General features: G+C 35.0%; 1 protein-coding gene and 2 non-coding genes across 3 annotated transcripts; 2 read left to right on the top strand and 1 right to left on the bottom strand.

Moving 5' to 3' along the window:
* Window positions 1-8,006: 8,006 nt before the first annotated feature.
* Window positions 8,007-8,975, bottom strand: LOC139430186 (arginine and glutamate-rich protein 1-B-like). Its single transcript, XM_071196849.1, has one exon. The coding sequence runs from the start codon at window positions 8,973-8,975 to the stop codon at window positions 8,007-8,009; it is 969 nt and encodes a 322-aa protein (XP_071052950.1).
* A 4,694-nt stretch (window positions 8,976-13,669) lies between these two features.
* TRNAG-GCC (transfer RNA glycine (anticodon GCC)) lies at window positions 13,670-13,740 on the top strand. The gene has a single exon. It is a non-coding gene; the product is annotated as a tRNA-Gly (tRNA).
* A 236-nt stretch (window positions 13,741-13,976) lies between these two features.
* Window positions 13,977-14,047, top strand: TRNAG-GCC (transfer RNA valine (anticodon GAC)). Its single transcript has one exon. It is a non-coding gene; the product is annotated as a tRNA-Gly (tRNA).
* The last annotated feature ends 8,478 nt before the right edge of the window (window positions 14,048-22,525 follow it).

Genomic DNA, 22,525 nt, shown 5'->3' with positions numbered 1-22,525 from the left:
TTGTTTTCCCAACAGCCACCTGTGTACAGATTAACAGCCACAAGACCGGCAATAGTAAGAGCCAAAGAACTGCTGGGAACTTTAGATTTTACGATGCCCCCCTCACTTTCTTTATGCAATATCGAATTTACTTCTTGGCAGTTAAATAAACCTGTTTTCAAATTAAATCTTACATGTTATGCTAAAGAGAGTACACCACGGGAATTACTTAGAGCTGAATTTAGAAATATAATCAATGTCTATGATGATGCTGTTTTTATTTATACTGATGGTTCCAAAAAGGAGAGTGGGGTTGGTTGCGCGTTTGTGGTTGGGAATAGTGATTATTCATGGAGCTTACAGAGTTTTGCGTCTATCTTCTTTGCGGAGTCGTATACCATCTTCCAGGCTCTGTTATTCATCCGTATGAGTCATAATGGAAATAACTTTGTCATAGTTACAGACTCGTTGAGTGCTCTTAAATCATTACAAGCAATATGTACAAATGAACCGATGGTACGGATGGTTGGAGAATTGTTACATGTTATCTTGCTTTCTGGAAAACAGATCGTATTTATATGGGTACCCGGTCATATCGGCATTGAGGGAAATGAAAGGGCAGATAAAGCAGCAGGACACGGGGTTGACGGTAACAGTGTTGACGTCAGTGTATGTCGTCATAAGGATGTCATAAGGCATCTTAAATCTCTGGTATATAACAAGTGGCAGAATGACTGGCAACACAATGAAAGTTTTCTACGTCGTATCAAACCCTTAATAAAACCTTGGAATCAGCCCATTATCTTCAATAGATTAGAACAGGTGAAACTAGCGAGATTACATATAGGACATTCACAACTAACTTCCGGTTATTTGTTAAAACGAGAACCAAGACCTGTATGTTTGGGCTGCGAAGTTCATCTCACGGTAATGTATATCAACAAAACAATTACATAATATCTCATGTCTGGATGATGCATACGCAAATCCTGTTAATTTGATTGAATTTTTTAAGTGTATTGATTTGTTCCATCAATTATAAATACGGTGAGCGCTAAAGATCTTCGCTATCGACGCGCTTCTAATATCAATAATAATAATAATATAATTGGTATTTTTTAACTATAAAATCTGTAACTAACAACCTATCGATTCTTCCAGTCGTGCCCGATGAAGGAATAAGATAATTCCGAAACATGTTAACCCAGAGTTTTATTAACTTTCATTGTTAGTCACGTTGGTTTCCTTCAAGGAGGGGTAGTACTTGGAGTCCAGCGACACAGGCAGTGGTAAGTGTATGTTACTGGGTGATCGCTGGGGCTTAACAATCTGCGCTCCCCTGAGAGTTGTGCTAGCAATACTAAACTAACTAGACTATTTATAAAAATATGACATTTAAATATTCGTTTAATTTATCATCGTTAACTTGTTCTTTTTAGTTTGAATCAAGTCAACGCTTACCACTTGTGAAATTACAAAGAATTATGGCGGCATCACTTGAAAGCTGTCGAATGCATACATATGAAAAAAGTGTCATGGCGTCAGCGAATTCGGCACTAAACGAGGCACGAGTTAAAACTTGCAAAAAGTGCAATAGAATCGCGCTTGTGTAAAAAATGCGGAACTACATCATACCGTAGCTGCATTAAATTACTAAAATCGGTTAAAATTATTAATGAAACAACGGTAAACTATTGTGAAACGAACAAAATTGAAAACGAGGACGAGTTGGAGCCATACGGAGCTACGGTTGAGGAGTGCAAAACAAACAAGGAAGTTACGTACCTTAAACAGCTTTTATTACATAAAGACGGTACAGTCAATGATCTGCGTGAATATATAAAATCGCTCAAACAACAAATAACGTTATTAAATGCGCTTGTGAAATTAAATAACGTGAAACTTTAAAAATAAGTGTTGACAACGAGGAACCGGTCAATAGGCGCTTGACCGACGCGCGGCAACAACAGATGTCAGCTGGCCCAAAGCCGGTCCCAACATATGCGGACAAGTATGATCCGAAAATGACAAAAACGAAAGAAAATAGTATGAGTATTTTCGACAATAAAAATAAAAACAAAACTAAAAATAAAGAGTTAGTAAAGCCCATAACTAACGTCAAGAAGAGTACGGAAAAACACGAAAACAAAGAAAACGCGTATCGGAACAAATTACAGGTACAGCTGATTCGAATTCGTTGCTGAGAGCTGCAGAAAGAACGGCTTGGCTCTATATTGGGAGACTATCGAAAGATACTGGACAAGAAGTTCTGGGAGTATCTCAAATCTAAGATTAATTCAGAGGACATAAAAAAAGACCCGAAAATAAAAGTATTAGTAAATCTTTTAAGGTGTGTTTTAAGCACGCCATATTACATGATATTAACAAGGAGGATTTTTGGACAAAAAATATTATCGTCAGGCTATATCGTTTTTTCGGACCACAAGGAGTGTCATCCGAACAAATGTATAATCGCTACATAACGATTTTAAATATTAATATCCAGTCTCTGAGTAGAAAAATTGACGCACTTGACTCTATCCTGGATGAGTATGGTATTGATGTAGCATGTATCACGGAGCATTGGCTACAAGCTGAACAAATAACTGTAGCAAAAGCATTTAACACGGGCTCCATCTTCTGCAGAAGCCAAATAAGGGGTGGTGGTGTGATCATTCTAGTCAGAGATTGCTACAAATACTAGGAGATTACTGAGGTGAAAACGCTTAGTATCGAGCAACATGCAGAGATTGTGATAATCAAGGAAAAGATTGTGATAATGTCAATATACAGACCGCCGAAGGCGGTACAAAGTATCTTTCCGGAGCAACTTAAAGAAGCTCTCTTGTACATACAATTAAAATATTCAGAGTATGAATTACTGGTTACGGGAGACTTTAACATAGATGTAATCAAAGATTCAACTCAGAAAATAGAATTAATCGACTTAACTACGTCTTACAACCTAATCAATTGCTTCACCACGGTGTCGAGGCCAGCATCAACAAAATGCGTAGATAATATGTTTACAAACATTCCCGTTCGATGTCGCAAAGAAACCACTTTGCAGCTGCATTTGTCAAATCACTACTGCCAGTTCATGCAGGTGTATAGAGAAGGGAACAGTGTAGATAAAACGGCAAAAATATCATATCGTATATATGATGGGTCTAATAAAAAGCTCTTTAAAGAAAAGATGGATACAGTCAATGGAAAGATGTGAATGAGTCCTATAATGCTTTCCATAATGAATTCCACCGCCTAAACAACACCTGTTTTCCTGTAAAAAGCAAAATTAAATTTCAAAGCCAACGACAAAACTGTTTTAATAAATTACCGGAACATATAAAGAAAATGAAAAATAACTTAAACTTACTAGGAATGATTGCATCTGTGGAATAAAGCGAAGAAGCATATGAGCGATATAAATAGTACAAACTAGATTATCATCGTGGCTTAGAATCTGTACGGAAAGCCAACAACATCAAAGCTATTGAAACCGCAGATAACAAACTAAAAGTCATGTGGAGTATTGTTAATAATGAGCGTCAGAAATCAAAACAAAAAAATCTGGGTAGCGAAATACAGGCTCACAATTTCAGGTATGAACACAGCATTAATCAAAACTATAGCCGCAAATGTATTGGTGTCTGGACGAAGGCATATTTCCCGACAAATTGAACGTCGCAAAAATAACACCAATATATAAAAAGGGTGACGACAATGGTTGTGAAAACTATCAGCCTATCTCAATACTCCCTGTCATGTCCAAAATACTCGAAGAGCTATAAAGAAACGGTTAATCAGCTATCTGAAGGAATATAAAATTTTAAATGATGCACAGCATGGGTACAGGGAGGGATGATCTACAATCACAGCCATTGTAAAAGTTATAGAAGAGATCACAAGAGCCCTCGATCATCATGGAAAGGCTAGTGTAAGCTGCTGTGACCTAAGTCGTGCATTCGACACTGTTAACCACGAAATATTGTTAACTAAGATGTCAGCTTATGGAATACGAAGAATTCCACTTGAACTAATGAAATCGCACCTTAACAATAGAAGCCAAACTGTGAGTTGGCGTGGTGAAAGATCAGAAATGAGACCATATAACGTGGGGTACCCCAGGGGTCAATATTAGGTCCGATATTATTTATCATCTACATGAACGACCTTCCAACAATGTAAAAAATGTTACAACATATTTATATGCAGATGACACATCGTTCGTGGTAAAAGGTACAACATCGGCGGAGATCGAGAGAAAAACGAATGATGCCGTTGATGCTACAACTAAGTGGATGCGTGCAACCAAACTTCACATAAATGACTTTAAAACACAAACTTGCGTTAAATTAAATTTCTCGGGCTGACATTTGATGCTAAGTTGAATTGGCACAATCACGTGAACGCGCTGCGCTGTGTATACGTTTATATAAATTGTGCTGATCAGAACGTTGCTAGAGCAGCTTACTTTTTGACTTTACATGCCATCGCGACCTATGGGACCACCATCTGGGGCTTTTCGTCAGCTGTGAGAAGGCTGTTTCTACTGTAGAAGCGTTGTATACGTGCTCTGGAAAACCTACAAACAAAACAATCATGTACATCGTCATTTAAAAAATTAAATATACTTACATTACCGTACGTAGAGAATGTAATTAGTCAATTTTTTATTCATGGAAATTTGGACGGAGACAGATATCTGCAACTGTTAGAAAATAAAGTGGTTCCAAGTGTACGTGCCGTATTCCCTAATGGTATTGACAATAAGTGGTTCCAACAAGATGGTGTTCCTCCACATTTTAGTCGCGCAGACCGAGACTTTTTAAGCCGCACGTTTCTAAATCGTTGGATAGGTAGAAGAGGTGAAATTGAGTGGCCACCACGATCTCCTGATCTAACACCACTCGATTTTTTCTTTTGGGGGTTTCTGAAAAGTAGAATGTATGCAACAAAACCAGAATCCATGAATGAATTGGAAAATCGCATACATTCTGATGGTTCAAAATTCCATTTATGAGCGTTTGGGTCATTGGGAGACCGAAGAAGGTCGACAATTTGAACATTTGTTATAAAAATCGTAATAAACGTGCAAAAACGACAGGGGTTGCTATTTAAAAATGTAGGGGTGGTCATCACCTAAAAAAACTCCACATTGTATGGAAGTTCTAAACTATCTAAGAATGTAGTTTTTATGACTTATAGCTCCGTCCTGGGAGTTTTGGGAAGCCCTGTATACTTACCTGTTTATATTATGTACACAGCAAGTGCGAACATTTTAAAAAAAATAACTTTAAACACGAATATAATACTCGTAATAAACATTTGTTAGAAGTTCCGTTGCACCGCTTACGTTTTACCAGACAAGGTGTCGATTATCACGGCGTCAAACATTATAATAAATTACCACCTGACGTTAAGATGTTGTCCAACACGCGATTTAAGAATGTACGTAATTTGCTAATAAAAAAATTCTATTACTTCTGTGAGGAATATTTTCAGGACACTGACTATTTTATTTGTTAACTTATTTGTTATTTGTACTCCATCTGTTTGTGAAGATATAATTGAAACTGTAAAGTAACTGTAACGATGTTTCATGTAATGTTTATTGAATGAGTAAAGAAATAATAATAGTTTTATTTCTTTCTTTGCATGATTTTGATTCATTCCGCTCTATCTCAACAACTGCAACAGATAGGACATGTACTGAAGATTTGTAGAGAATTAAATTCTCTATCTGATAAGCTAGTCAAATATGGGGTGTTCCATTTAAATTTTTCGACTTCTTTTGCAATTGAATATGGTAAAGCAGTAGTTACATTTTTGAATATCGTGTGTAAGATAGACCGATGTAGCCAATGGCGCTCTATTTAAGGATATTTAAGCAGCAACTGTTACAAATTTTTACTTTCTAGCTCTATCAGTCGCCAAGAAATTTAGATTTGAAGCGCATATTGTTAATTGCTAAAAAACGCTTCTAATTAAAATAACGCAAAAACAAAAGTACTAGGTATCAACATGTCTTATCAAAGTCAACTTAGTTTTGTATGTAGAATCAGAATATGCAATAAAAACTATATCATTCCATTTAAAATAACATATGTTTATTTCAGTACGTCGTTATGAAACACTTGTATGTATAAAAATATTTTCCGTTTATTGTATGATAAATTTCCTACAACTTTGGCTCCTTAATGCCATTCATGTACTTTGTCGCTTACGTGGGACACCCAGTATATTTTTTTTGGTAACTATTACATTTGCATTAAAATGATGTAACTTAGATAGTATGGATTTTGAGGTAGATTTACTATACTGATATAACTGATACCGTTGAACTTGAAAGCACTTACAAGGACGTTATTAAAACATTTTAATCTATACTCAATTCATCAAATTATATCACATCCCGTTTTTTTATGTAATAGTGTTAGTCAACACTGTTGAAGAACGTTTAAGTGTTTCTTTATGTTTGAATTAACTAAGTTTGTAGTATAATTATAGAAAATTCTAAGTGCTTTCAGGTGTAAAACTTCCTCAAAAACTGTTTGCTGAATTATTCAATGATGAACTCATCAATATTATTGTTTATTTTAGCAACGTACGCAACATAACATCATCTTGGATTAAAGCCATATGAAATGAAAAGTATTTTTGAGTATTCCTTTACTGAACGGTTCCTTATGTTTCTGATTGATATTTGTTCTGGTTAAATCAACCAGATTTTAACGTTTAAATTTTAAAGCATTTTCTTCTAAGATCTTTATGAATCCATCAAAACGAACGTTTATTGGCAAGAATAATAAACTTAAAATGATAATTTTGTAAAAGTACTGTAGCATGCTGTGCACACGACATGTACAAAACAAAAAGAACGTTACTATATCCACAAGTACGTTCAATTGACGAGTTCATGATTCCAAATTTAAAACCGTATTCCAGTAAGATATTGTGATGAACGTGTATTTTATTATCAAAACACAATTTTTAAATATATCATAGAATATTTCGGGAGCAGGTTCAAACAGAAATTCTTTAATTCAAAAATTCGACTTAACAATTTTATGTTTATTTACTACTATCATTTCTTTTTTTTTGTTTCCAGGACTTTTTATTTTTTTATATTAACGCCACCTCTTAATGCTATCATAAGTGATATTATTACAATTTCCCCATATTCAAAATTGGAAAATTTACAGACGTAGATGACGGAAATTTTACAATTCAACGTTCCATTCTTCTTCTGTTGGTACAGTCAGCGTTTTTTTTTTTTTTTATCATCCACATTTTGGTTATACTGTCGATTCTCATTCCTGCTTGAATTTCCCGTCTCATTGTTAGTTCTATCTTCGGAATAATCCTTATCTTATAAGTCACGTGATTCATATATACATTTTCTCGTTCTGGGGGATTTCCTCGATTCTGTGATACAAAATTAAATCTACGTGGTGGTCCTCTGTTTTGATAGTCATTATTTTAGAATCTTGATTGAGAATTTCTATATCCATAATTATCGTGTCCATTTCCATTTCTATTTCGAGAGTAATTATTATCATATCTATTATTTCTACCGTAGGTTTTATCATTATTATCACAGTTCGTATAGTTATTGTTATTGTAATTGTAGTTTCTTTGATTTTGCTCTGGTTTTTTATCGTAGTTGTTGTTATAGTTTAGTTTTGTATGCCCGTAGTTTATATTTTGATAATTTAAATTCCTTTCTTTTCTTTGGTTTTCCGTAAAATCATTCTTAAAATCTCTATTAATTCATTCATGCTGGAAATATTTTAATAAACAAGTGCTACGTTATCTGCATTGACAAAATGTTTGATTAAAATTTCTGCTATTTCCTTTTCTTCCAGACCCTGTATATATTTGCTACGGTTGTATACATCACACGCATAAATTTCCCTGGTTACTTTCCAATTTTCGTTATATTTTCCATTTAATAGTTTTAATTTTTGTCGGTGTTGTTGGTTACTATTCCAAAACTGTTTCACAAATTCATTCTTAAAATCATCCTAGTTGTGGCATTTGTTCGCTACCATTTCGTACCATTCTAAAGCTTGCTCTTCTAAAGTTAGTTGAATCAAATTCAAAATTAATTTAGGATCGTCAATATCGGTGGTTAGTCTTATCAAGTTATGTAAGTATGTCATCGGGTGTATCTTGTCCTTGATACCCCTAAATTTGGGCCACATTTCCGATTTTAAATATAATAATGTCGATGTAGAATCTAAATTTATCATATTACTTCTAGTTTTCTTTATATTTTCGATTATTTTAATTACATTGTCGTAATTTTCACATTCTTTTGTTTTTAAATTATCGAAATTTTGTTTATTTAGATCTTGGTTAATTATGATATCTTTCTTTAATTTATCTTGTTCTTCTTGTAAACTATTTAAATTTTGATGTGTTTCTTCTTTTAAATTTATAATATTATCTTTATTTTCTTTAATTTTATCGGAATACTCATTTATTTGTTGATCTATTGTCGTAATAATTTGAATTGTGTTTTTTTGTCTAATTGTTTCAACCTTTTCGTTAATTTGATACGTTATCTTTCCATCTAGTGCTTTAGTTATACCTTCTATTTGATTATTTAATTGTTGTTCCAATTTTTCAAGATTATTTTTCATAATTATTTCGAAGTTTTCTACTATTAATGTTCTATTTTCTTCATTTAGTTTCTTATTTTCGTCTCTCATTCTTTTGTTTTCATCTATTATTTTAGTTGTTATTTCTTCATTTAATTTTCTTAGATTTCCTTCATTTATTACTCTATTATTTTCATCTCTTATTTTGTTATCTTCATTTATTTTTCGCATCATTTCCATTATATCATTCATATTTATTTGACTTTTCTCTGCTGTCTCTTTCTTATCGCCACTACTCGTATTAGCTTTACTCGAAGTTTGATTCGTTTCGTCGGTATCATCTTTTCTACCCGTCGATGACGCTCTAGTTTTTATTTGTCTTTCAGCCATTTTCTTGATTTTGAGCCCCACGTTGGGCGCCAAAATTGTGATGAACGTGTATTTTATTATCAAAACACAATTTTTAAATATATCATAGAATATTTCGGGAGCAGGTTCAACCAGAAATTCTTTAATTCAAAAATTCGACTTAACACTTTTTTATGTTTATTTACTACTATCATTTCTTTTTTTTTTTTTTTGTTTCCATGACATTTTATTTTTTTATATTAACGTCACCTCTTAATGCTATCATAAGTGATATTATACAATATTTATTCAAATATCGTTTGGAGCCCTTTTTCTTCAAATGATTATCTATTTAATACAACAATGTATGGTGGTGCTCCAATTTAACAATATACTCGTACTTGGCTCGTGTACACGCGTTTTTGAGGCTCTGTAAGTTTCGGTAATTTTCCCGAGTATAACAATCTCAGTTCTCTGTATGTTTCGGGTCCATAGTGTGTTTAATAATAATAATAATCATTTTAAGCTTAAGTAATAACCTTTAAGTTTATACAACCAATATTAATAAATAAGTAAGTAACGTGAGTAAAATCGAAATTTATTTTTGGGTAATTTGTCCGTCCTGTGGTGTGATAAATTGGCCATTATGCTGGCATTCATTATGAGACTTGTAATACGTGGTATCACTTGAAATGCACGGACTTGGACAGTGCATCGCAAGCGTTGCTATCCGTACCGGGGGCTTCGTGGAGATGAATCTGTCGTCAGCATCTGTCGATCGCCACAACAACACCCGCAACGCCGTAGCTTAATTGCGCCACCAACGTCGCCCTGTAACCGTCACATTAGAATCCGTATATGATATGGTTAAGGAGATGCGTACCGACATGCGGAGTAAGCACGATAGCTTAATTGATTCTGTAAATTTCTGTAGCAACTGGATTAGTGATTTTGAAAAGTTGTTTGAATCGTTCAATGAAAAGATGAAAATTGTTGATAACCACTGAAAATACCCGCTTACGAGAGCAGGTAACGAGATTGGCTGCGAGGCTGGATGAGGTTGAGCAGTACACCCGTAGGAGTAATGTTGAAATTCATGGTGTTCCCCAATGCGACAATGAAAATCTGTTGTCTATTATAGACAAGATTGCCAAACATCTAGGAGTCCAATTCACATCGACGGACGTTGATGCCATAATGATGCGATTTTGCAGCCGCCTAAAGCGCGATGCATTTTTGGCGGCGGCAATCAACAAAAGGAAGTCCGTGTCTGGTTCTCGACAGGGTTTGCATATCGAACTGGTGGGGGAGTGCTGTTTCGTTAATGACCATCTGACGCCAGCTAATAATGCCTTGTTTGCTTGTATGAGAGGGATTGCTAAGACGTAACTCATTCGTCACTTGAGTTGGCATGCAATATTCCACCTGTAAACAACCTCACTGAACGACTTCCCACTACTTAAAACTTTAAACGTGCTGCTTTTAATGATATCAGTGATTACCTTTATGATATTAATTGGGAAACCGTATTTGCAGATGTAAATCTCAACACTGAACACGAACATTTTCTATAATCATTTGTCTTTAGCCACTAAAAAATTTGTACCACACAAATGCCATCCTGTGAACGGTTACCCGATTTGGTTTTCTAAGAGCACAATAAGAGTAATAAAGGAAAAGTATAAAGCGCATAAAAAGTGGAAGCGTTGTGGAAATCTATTTAATGTTTCGTCTTCTGCGCGGACGCTCTAAATACCTGATTGATCAGGATTATAAGGCGTATATTAAACGTGTGTAGGATGGTGTTGGATTGGACACAAAGCAGTTATAGGCATATCTCAAACGCAGAAGAGGCGGTAGGGGTATCCCATCAACTGTAATTCTGGATGGGGTTGAGGCATCGGACGGCGATGTCATCTGTTCGTTATTTGCGAATTATTTTAGTGCAGTTTTCACAGCACCGTCTGCTCCCCATTATGATGCGGTGGAGACGGTTGATTCTTCGCGGGTATTCAATCATGACTTTGGTGTCATTAAAGTGGAGGGGGCATTGCGTCAAGTAGCTTTGAATAAGGGTCCGAAACTGCACCCAGGCAATATCAGTTCCTTTACAGCTGAATTCTATGTCAGAAGAAAATCTGCCTATTATGCTGACGAAGCTGCAATAATCGCCAACTCAGAGAATGACCTGCAAGAACAACTACACAGATTCTATTAAGCAAGCGAAGTTTTGAACATGTCTGGTAGTTAACAACAGTCGCTTCGAACAAGTCGTAGAATTTCCTACTTGGATGTGCACATCTCAAACAGTAACGACAAAGGACTTAAGAAGTCAGATCAGCAAAGCGTACGCAATTTTAGGTTGGATTTATAACATGCGAATGGATAGTAAAGTGCAAGACCTGCGTTCCTCCAATAAAGACTTACGGCATAGAAATATGTGAGCCACAAATAAAACTGAGAGAACAAAAATAGAAGATAATGAGTAGCAGACATGAAGCACCTGAAGACTATCTCAGGAAGACTTACAATTAGATGGGACCGAGAATTGCGATATCAGTAACCAATGGAATTTTAATACAATCACGTCCGTATAATGCCGGCTAAGAGACTATCGAAAATTATGCTTACAAATAGCAAGTCCTGCACTAAACCACCAAAGAAATGGAGAGACAGATGGCAAAAAATTGCTCAGGAAATATTTCAGAGGCAAATCTTAGTGTTAGTGAAAAGACTTAACGATCTAGAGACAGAGAGAGAGATTTTTTTTTTGATCTCCTCTTATATTCTTTGGAATCTATTTGGACAAACAGTTGCAGTGGTGAAACCAATAGCAAATTTATTTATTTATTGATATCGGGGAGCAATAGCAGGACAAACCCAATAAAGATGTCATGTTTTTAATGAATCGTATGAAACGTGTTTTTTATGCTATTTTTTGTAATTCGCGTTTTTATCCTTTTTTTATTCTCAAAAATAAAATACATTTTGACAATGTAGGGAAATAGGTACATATGTAGCAGTTGATAACACCGTAACACTTGAAAATAGAAAATTGAGTTGACAATTAGAAACTGTCAAAACATAAAATGTATTCACCTGACAAAAATGTTTCATGTACACCTCCCAAAATAAGAGAAATTGCTCAGAGTTCCATGTCCTCATCATTGTGGACTTTGTATTCGATGCTAAGAACGTGTTTAAACATCCATAGACAAACATTGTCACATTGACAACTAGAAAACTTAATGACCCAATGTCACCAACTTGAGCTGGTTCCATAAAATGTTACTAAAATCTCATTACAGCATTGGATGCTGTAACGAAACCAGCTGCCAAAATAGCTTTTTTTATATTATTGTGCCTATTAACAGGGCCTTTAATACATGTATTAAAATTTAGTATTATTTGGTGTAATGTTGCGTTAATCTTTGGTATCCACATGTTTTGATATGAGGAATTGAACTTATATAATTTTTTAGGGCGGTTTATAGTACATACCAGAGCAAGCACCTTTTCGAATTGTTTTTGTAGTTCCGGATCCAGTGGTTCCGAGAGTTCCACCGGTTCTGGTTGTGGATTTAACAACACAGGTGGTTCCGGCGCTTCGGACTGCGAATTTAATAATTCCGGTGTCACTTCCGGCTTCGGTTGTGGTTGATGTGGTTCTATTCTCGGGGGTTGATGTTGTTCGCGTTGTTTTTCCAACGCTTTACGTCTTTCTTCGATGTTTCCAGCTGTTGCGTTGTAAACAAGAGGGCATTCCTTCCTTAGCCGGTTTTCCATCGGATTTTTGGGTCCTGCGCACTGAAGGACTGTATAAGCCGCTCCGTCTCTTCCTCTGTCCATTTTACTGAACCCGGTTTCTGCGCGGGTGGGTCTTCGCGTGGTGTTTCGGGGGGGGCGGCATTTTCCGTTGCAGGTTGTTTTAATTTTAATTGAGTTACCTTCTTTTTTATAGCTGCGGCGGATCTTCCAGTTAGCTGTGGCATTAACCTGGATATATTTTCTTTAGTGGTGGCTTCAACTGCTTCTGCCGGGAATGTTTCCAAATAATTTTCAACTATTTGCAGTTCGGCTTTCTTCCACGTCGCCATTTTTGCGGGCACACTCACTTAATTTACACTCTTCTGAGCACGTAGGGAACTATGAGTACGTTTATTTTCTATTTTAATATTTTTTTTTTAAAAAACTTTAATAACGTAGTTTCTTCCAAAGGACACGAGTTCAGCACAAATCGCGAAAATTTCACGAGCGACCAAAAAGCGTGTCTTAACCGTAGGTGGTTCAATGGTAGAATGCTCGCCTGCCACGCGGGCGATCCGAGTTCGATTCCCGGCCGATGCAATCCATTTTCTTTTGATTTCTTTGTTATTAACTAGGTTATCATTATACTCGATCTAGCTACCTAGAAAGGCATGAATCATCAGCATCGGTGGTTCAATGGTAGAATGCTCGGCTGCCACGCGGGCGATCCGGGTACAATTCCCGGCCAATGCATTCCATTTTTCTTTTGATTTCTTTGTATTAACTAGGTTATCATTATGCCCGATCTAGCTACCTAGAAAGGCATGAATCATCAGCATCGGTGGTTCAATGGTAGAATGCTCGCCCGCCACGCGGGCGATCCGGGTTCGATTCCCCGCCGATGCATTCCATTTTTCTTTTGATTTCTTTGTTATTAACTAGGTTATCATTATGCCCGATCTAGCTACCTAGAAAGGCATGAATCATCAGCATCGGTGGTTCAATGGTAGAATGCTCGCCTGCCACGCGGGCGATCCGGGTTCGATTCCCGGCCGATGCATTCCATTTTTCTTTTGATTTCTTTGTTATTAACTAGGTTATCATTATGCCCGACCTAGCTACCTAGAAAGGCATGAATCATCAGCATCGGTGGTTCAATGGTAGAATGCTCGCCTGCCCCGCGGGCGATCCGGTTTCGATTCCCGGCCGATGCATTCCATTTTTCTTTTGATTTCTTTGTATTAACTAGCTTATCATTATGCCCGATCTAGCTACCTAGAAAGGCATGAATCATCAGCATCGGTGGTTCAATGGTAGAATGCTCGCCTGCCACGCGGGCGATCCGGGTTCGATTCCCGGCCGATGCATTCCATTTTTCTTTTGATTTTTTTGTTATTAACTAGGTTATTATTATGCTCGATCTAGCTACCTAGAAAGACATGAATCATCAGCATTGGTGGATCAATGGTAGAATGCTCGCCTGCCACGCGGGCGATCCGGGTTCGATTCCCGGCCGATGCATTCCATTTTTCTTTTGATTTCTTTGTTATTAACTAGGTTATCATTATGCTCGATCTAGCTACGTAGAAAAGCATGAATCATCAGCATTGGTGGTTCAATACATTTATTCGCTATATACAACTACTACGACATAATATAATAATAATTTATACATATCACAGATATTGACACGATGATGGTACTTCTCATTGTTCTTCTTCCTGCTTTCCAACGTGTTTCATTAAGATCCTGGCTGTTCCAGTCAATGCGCTGTAGGCAGCTTTTTCCAACAGGGACCTTATTTGCATTTCTGTTGCACCTATTTCGGCCAACAATGACTACGGCTTCTTTTGTGTGTCAGTTGACAGCACCTCGCCAAAAACCCCCATCGCCATAACCCCAAACTTTACTGGACAACGGTTCATCTGACGTAGCTCATCTAGCAGGTGTGCATCCCGACCCACAGTGCTGTAATTTAAATGGTCGAGATGAGTTACGGAATTTTTTGCATACCTTGTGATTTTCACGGCTTCCTGAGTTTCGTAGTTCAGGAGATGAGGTATCACCACTTCGAAGACGTAGATGGTTGTTTTGTCTTCTTTTTCGACCCTCACCAATATATCCGGCTTTTTGTGATGGATGGGTTGTAGAGTCAGAACCGGAATGCCACACGTTATATATATTTTTTTGTCCTGAGTCGTATATTCACAGTTCAAATTAGCTCTTCCAAATTTGAGTTGATTTTTGATAAGTACTGGCGCCTTCGTTGCTTCGATGATGGTTCTTATTAGCCAGTATGCCACGAAATCATGTCGCTCGGAGTAGTTATGTTTGCAGGCCGTTACTACATGGTAAGCTGTTTCTTCGTGGTTATGACATCTCCTGTAAATGCCTCCATTTTGTTTCGAAATTCCCCTCATTGCGAACCATTGTTCTTCTGCTGCGGCGTTGAGTAGACTCAGCTTTGACGAATCTAGCTGTTTATATTGACTGGCCGGGAAGGAAATTTTATTATGATATTTCATTACTAGTTTAGGGTAAAACATTGATTTTGCCCATATTTCCTTTCTATCACTGTCACTCTGCTCATAGATCGCCTTTATTATTGTTTGAGGAGCTTTTCTTCTATCAGCTTCGTCGGTCGCCTCGATATCCGTTACTTTATATTTTTTCAGTACATGTTGGTAGTCGCTAATAGGGGTTCTAACAATGCTAATAGGTGGTTCAATGGTAGAATGCTCGCCTGCCACGCGGGCGATCCGGGTTCGATTCCCGGCCGATGCATTCCATTTTTCTTTTGATATTTTTGTTATTAACTAAGTTATCATTATGCTCGATCTAGCTACCTAGAAAGGCATGAATCATCAGCATCGGTGGTTCCTGCCACGCGGATTCCACCCCGAATCCCTGAAGTGTTCGCATGGTACCAAAAACCGCTCCGGTCTGAGCAGAATTCTCAGAACTCCAGAGGAAGCTTGCATGTACCCAAAGTGCCTACGTGACATTTAGAACGCGTAAAAATCACTCCAAACAAAGAACAATAGTGCCCGAAAGGAACACGTGCGCGAACAAAGACCCGGCCGAGTCTTCCTCCCAGTGATAAAGACACTACCTGTTTCTATCTCCAACAAAAAACAATAACAGCAAACCCCAATACCCGTAACCCCGCAAACCCCACCAAAAAACGCACGTTTCCGGCCGTACTCATCCACATCGATGATACAAACCCCGAAAGAGACATACTCTTATAAATTCCTTAAGACGCGAAAAAACCGCGTCCCACACCTACACTCCAAAAGCTGAATGAGCATTTCGTCCTCAGCGACCTTCCCAATCAAATTTACATGGAAGACATCGTCAAAGAACTACAAGACCTTTACCAGATTAAAGCCACAAAATCCTTCAGAATGAAAGGATCGACACAACCAAAGTATCTGGTGACAATCACCAACATCATAAACATCACAAAGCTCCAACAAGAAGCCAGGTACCTCTTCAATACGAGGGTATTCTGGAAAAACATCCGTAACAAGAAAGCAATAATCCAATGCAAAAATTGCCAACTATGGGGCCATGCCACTGCAAACTGTTTCGCGGCCCCCAAATGTGTTAAGTGCACAGGGAGCCATAAAACCGCCGATTGCGAAATAACACGCAAAAACGGCAAACCGATATCCTGCACCAACTGCGGAAGTAACCACACGGCCAACTCCACAGAGTGCGTCAAGTACCAAGAAGATATCAAGCGAACAAAAGTATCTATGTTAAATTGTACCCTATATCTTATTTTTAGTCTTTCAATTAACTCTTGCCTGTCGAGGTTTTAGATTTATTAATTTCGTGCATATACGTATCTATTCAATAATCGTGAGTTGAAATAGATTTGTGTATTATGGAATTCCTTGTGATTGTGTCTTCAATAAATTCGGTAATGGTTTGAGAAGTTTTTTTTGCATTTGAAAGACCATCATTAACAACCATGACATCGGTCTTTATCACATACTAGGCATGTTTATTGTAGTTGCGAATTTCATTTCGTTGTGTGGTGATTGCCCTTACATTTTCCGCATGTCAAGTCGCTATCACAGTTTTATGTGGTATGTGTAAAAGCTGAACACTTTGTACAATGTATAGTTGTTTGCATGGCCGATCAGCTTATAGTAAACGTATTAATCAATTTGGATCAGAAACTAAAACCGAATCATCCTGAAGAAGAAACAATAAAAGTTTCGAAATATTGATGTTTTAAAAATTTAGTCCTTTTTTTGTGGACCTTAAATCTAAAGTTAAAGAAAATAATTTTTAAATATAGAAAAATATTTACTGAAAAATGTTTCATTCTTAGATTAATCGGAAGACACAAACAGTTTAAAAAATAGTTATTTGTAAAAATTTGCCTTGATTAAGGTAATCAGTTGATAGGGCTAAATTAGTTTTGAAAGATGTTATTATAAGATAAAAATCGGGGTCTCATAGTATCACCATTTCACCATATTTGGCGAGTTCACATCTCTTCTAACAAAAGCTGTGACAAGCCTTGCATGCACAATGCCCCGTGTAAGCGTTTAGTCCTTGGACGAGCTTAATATTTTGCTCGCGTCTTCTTTTACTATGGATTTTCACGACGATCGCATTCAAGAGAGCACCCCATCATACTTCGCAATGCATATTAAATAATAACATTCTTATTTTTCTCTTTATAAATACAGCGATACATATTATCAATAATCTTCACTTAATAATAAATTAACAGATGAAGAAATAACCTATGATAATCCGCTATAATTCTGAGAGAATTTCTCGTTTCAATTTTATGCATAATTTGTAATAATTTAAACATCATCATTTTCCTTACTGTTATTTCCTTCTTATTTCAATGTAGGTAGATTCTCCTACCTAATAATGAGTGTCTCTCATTTCTGTTTATCTGTCCACATTAATAGCTTCAGACCTCTCAGAATTTCGTTTATTCGTCGTTTCATCTTAAATATCCTTTTATTATGCACTACAATTACATTAACTACTCTACAGTTTACACTCTTGCAATATTGGTTCAGTCCTATCTTCAGCTGTTCCTGTGATAATACTTCCATTGGCTTTCCCGTTTATTTTTCTAACTAGAGACAATTCTAGCCGTAGTGTCTCGACATCTTCCCTTTAATTTTATTCTCTTTAGTTAATCCATGTTCCTGGTCAGAGTCCAATTGCCAATAATTACGGTTCATCCACTACCTAGATGTAACTTCAAGAAGGCGAATTGGCGGTATTTCTCTGACAAGATAGTAATATGGACACCGTCTGTGAGCGCGAACTACAACTACAGGTTCTTGAAAGTAGTTATAACAACAGACAAGAAGAAAATGCCAAAAAATACCCTAAAAAGTACTTTCCCGAATGAAGTAATGAATGTGTACAGCTATATCAAGCCTACATGGACTCTGAGGCCTCAATAATAGCCGATAAGATGACTCAATCGCAAAATTTTTAAATATCACTATCCAGAGCTCCTCGCGACCCACAACGTACGAAGGGAATTAAAAAAAAAGTTAAAACCTTATAGCAAAATGCACCAACCAGCTCGCAGTTTTCAAAAGATTTTACTATAGATGAGTTAAAAGAGGCTGTGCAATATATTAAATTAGGAAAAGCTCCAGATTTTGATGGGATTCATTTTGAATTTGTTATTTATCTTGAATGAAGTGGTTAGCTAAGCTCTATTCTGACGTACTACTGACAGGTTGTACGGATGGAATTCAAAAGATTCAATATAATTGCCATCTGAAAACCAAATAAACCTCAGAATCAGATCTAAAGTAATTGTCGTGTTTTTTTCTTATACAACCTTATGATATGATATGTTCATCAGATATAAGGAAATATCAAAATATGCGTTCTATTTGAGATAATAATGCTGGTTACCATAGCAACGAAACCAAAAACAATACAAATAAACAAATATCGCCAAAGTGTGCCCCACAATTAACCAGAAAACTTTTATTTCAAACATTTTTCATTTAAACCACAAATGGCGAACTTATTAGTTATATTTTATATTTTTGTGACACCCTATACATTTTTTAAATATGTATAATAAAACATTTGATAATTAAATTGAAAAGTGTTCGAAAGCTGTGTCTCTTTTATCAAAATTAGCAGTGACACGGGATGATATTTGTTTAATTCTCTACAACCATTTCTACAAGAATATGGACTGCTGGTTTATTGCAGAGGGCAGTCATTTGACAACGCTGCAAATATGTCCGGTCAATATAATGGGTTACAAGTACATGTCAAACAAAACAAAAATATGCTGATTATGTGCCATGTGCTTCTCACTCCCTAAATCTTGTTGGTAAGGAAGCTGTTAAGACTTCAACTCAGATCATTAATTTTTTTGGAATAGTTCAACAAATATATGTCGTCTTTTCTGCTTCTTCTCGTAGATGGGAGCTCTTAAATAGTGAAGAAAACAATAATTTTCAATAAAAAGTTTTAGCCAACCTAGATGGTCTTGCCATTATGATGGTGTCAGCGCGTTAAAAGATAGTTATGGCAATATAATGGCAATACTAAAAAGTTTTTTAGGGTGCATACAAATGAAAAGCTCGATTTTCGAAAAAAAGCTCAAAATATATATAATAATTTAAAAAAACTAAAAATCGCAATTTTAAGGGAGGAAATCTTAGAGAAATTTAATGCAATCGGCAAAAAGTTGCTAACCCCAGGCTTAGACATTTGTGTAGGTGTGAAATTAATTGGTTCATCAGTAATATTTGTTAGCCACATTCGGGAGCAACCAGATGAAAGATTAAGAGAGTATGAATAGGCAGTGAAAACATTGGGTACAGATGTAGAAAAAGACTACAGTGATAGATATATAGAAGATTAATTAAAAATTTTCTGATAAATCGACGGAAAAGATCTTATTGCGTGGAGCTTAAAAATTTAATCGGGAGACACTAATTGTAGCTTTAGACAAGTTGAACGTGGAGTTAAATAAAAGATATAACGCCTATAAAGTATTTAGTAAAAGATTCAATTTGTTAATGGATTTGCAAAAGAAAAATATAGGAAAAATTGACCTGGAAAGTGAGATGACCACGAGATGTCTGTATTATTCCGATGATATTGAAATGAATTAAGTCAACTAAAGTCGCACTTGCAGACCAATGAATCCGACTTGTATAAGTCTTGCAATTATATATTCAAATTGATTTTTAACAAGAAGCTGGTCGATGTTTTTCCTAATTCTTACACAATCTTAAACATTCTTTTTACGTTGCCATTCACAATAATGTCTTATACAGAAAATAAATATAGAATATTCTAATAAATCCATAATCACTGAGGTGTATGATTTAAAATAAGGTAAATATTAAAAGAGCTCTTTCTCAGTTTTTTTAAAAATATACTTAGTACCGGTTTCGATAATTACTTATCATCATCAGCTAAATCTACAAGCGAAATTATAATTAAAAGTATATAGAATTAAATAAAATAAATAAACTTACAGTCAAATAAATAATAAAAGTCACAATATAAAATGATTTAAGAACTAAAACAACGGAAAATAAAGTTGTAAAGTAGACGACACTGAAGGACACTACAGGTTAAAATGGGGCAATCACATGAGAATAAAACAAGTTTCACAGATATGTTAAAAACTAGAATTTTAAATATGAGTATAAAGATTTATAAATGGAGCAATGAGCTGATCGTTCATTAATTTTTAATTTTTATGTTTGTGTTTATCTATCTCGAGTTGTTCTAATAAGTCTAATTTTTTACCCTTCTTACAGTTTTGTATGAGAGATACATTATTATAATCGATGTTATGATTAAATTCCATTCTATGCTGGTAAACATTTGATGAAGAAGTATTTTTATGTTCCTTAATTCTATTTGCGAGTTTTCTACCTGTTTGACCGATGAATAAATCATCAGATTCTTTACATTTGATAAAATATACACCGTTTTGAAGTTTAATAATATATCTATAAGTTTGTAGTTATTTTTAAAACCAATATTGATATTATTTTGTTTTAGAATACGTTTAATTTTATAATTTATGTCATTATAGGGTAAAGAACGATATGTGGTGTGTACATTAGTATCCATAGTGAACGATGGGTCTGATTTTATTATAAAATTATATTTTATTAATTATATTTGGGGGATAGTTATTTTCTATGGCAAGTTTATTTATGAAATTAAATTCGTTTTGTATAGAAGTTGTATTAATAGAATACCTTAGCATTCTGTAGATGTACGATTGGAAAACGAAGAATTTATGATTGTTAGGATGGTAAGAGTCATATGGAATAACAGTGTTCAAATTTGTTGATTTCCTATATATGTCAAAATTTAGGTCAAGGTCATTTCTATTTATAGTTAAGTCAAGAAAATTGATTTTTTTATCTTTTTCAATTTCCAAAGTGAATTTCAACTTCTCATGAATATTGTTTATATATTTTAACATTGCTATAAAGTCTTCGTTGGTAACTTCCCATACACAAAAAACATCATCCACATATCTAATCAATTTTTTGATGTTGTTAAAATAAGGATTATGTTTGTTTATAATATAATTATTCTCCATGTGATCTAGATATATGTCGGCGATAAATCCAGATATAGATAGACCCATAAGTAAACCATTTTCAAGTTTACAAAATTTTTCGTTAAATTTGCAATAATCCTTTTGAATAATAAATTTGACAAGTGATGTGATATCAGAAGCTATATTTGTGTCTTTATAATGTTCCTCAAATAATTTATAAATAATATCAATAGTAAAATCAGTATCAACATTTGTGTAAAGATTAGTTACATCAAATGAGATCATAATATTGTTGTTAGGATTTATGTGTTTTATTTTATTAATAAAGTCAAGTGAATGATTTACCGTGAATTGAGGATTAAAATTTAATTTTGTAAAAATATCGTAAATAATATCAGTAATTTTTGATGTAGGTGATTCGTAACAAGCAGTAATAGGTCTTATAGGTAAATCGGACTTATAAAGTTTTATCGTGGAATATACTTGTGGGATAAATGAATACATGGGAACTAAATTATAAGTGCTTATTCCACGTTTGACTAGAGTATCTTTGAGTTCTTTGATTATATTTTTAGTTTTAGTAAGCATTGAATTTAAAAGGTCTTTAAGTATTTCAATATATGTATAAGTTGTTTTTTAGAAATTCTAACGTTTTTGTGATATAATCAATTTTGTATATTATAACACAATCAACATTTTCGCACACTATTATACCATATGACTCTTACCGTCCTAACAATCATAAATTCTCCGTTTTCCAATCGTACATCTACAGAATGCTACGATATTCTATTAATACAACTTCTATACAAAACGAATTTAATTTCATAAATAAACTTGCCATAGAAAATAACTATCCCCCAAATATAATTAACAAAATACTATATAATGTTATAATAAAATCAGACCCATTGTTCACTATGGATACTAATGTACACACATATCGTTCTTTACCTTATAATGACATAAAGTATAAAATTAAACGTATTCTAAAACAAAATAATATCAATATTGGTTTTAAAAATAACTACAAACTTATAGATATATTATCAAACTTCAAAAGCAAAGAACATATGTTAAATAAAAGTGGTGTATATTATATCAAATGTAAAGAATGTGATGCTTTATACATTGGTCAAACAGGTAGAAAACTCGCAAAAAGAATTAAGGAACATAAAAATACTTATTGTTGTAGTCATTATTTCCTTGCATTTTATTCTCGAATAAAATAAAATACTTTTTCTGTTTTGTACTTTTATTAAAAATGGATTTTATTGTTTTTAAA

The sequence above is a fragment of the Onthophagus taurus genome, chromosome 6, assembly GCF_036711975.1.
Source record: "Onthophagus taurus isolate NC chromosome 6, IU_Otau_3.0, whole genome shotgun sequence".
Classification (NCBI taxonomy): Eukaryota; Metazoa; Arthropoda; class Insecta; order Coleoptera; family Scarabaeidae; genus Onthophagus; species Onthophagus taurus.
The sequence above is the reverse complement of the archived record's forward strand: the minus strand, read 5'-3'. Positions and strand labels throughout refer to the sequence as shown.

Excerpts from the sequence above, each read along its gene's own strand:
- LOC139430186 (XM_071196849.1), bottom strand. The coding sequence starts at position 8,975 with ATGGCTGAAAGACAAATAAAAACTAGAGCGTCATCGACGGGTAGAAAA.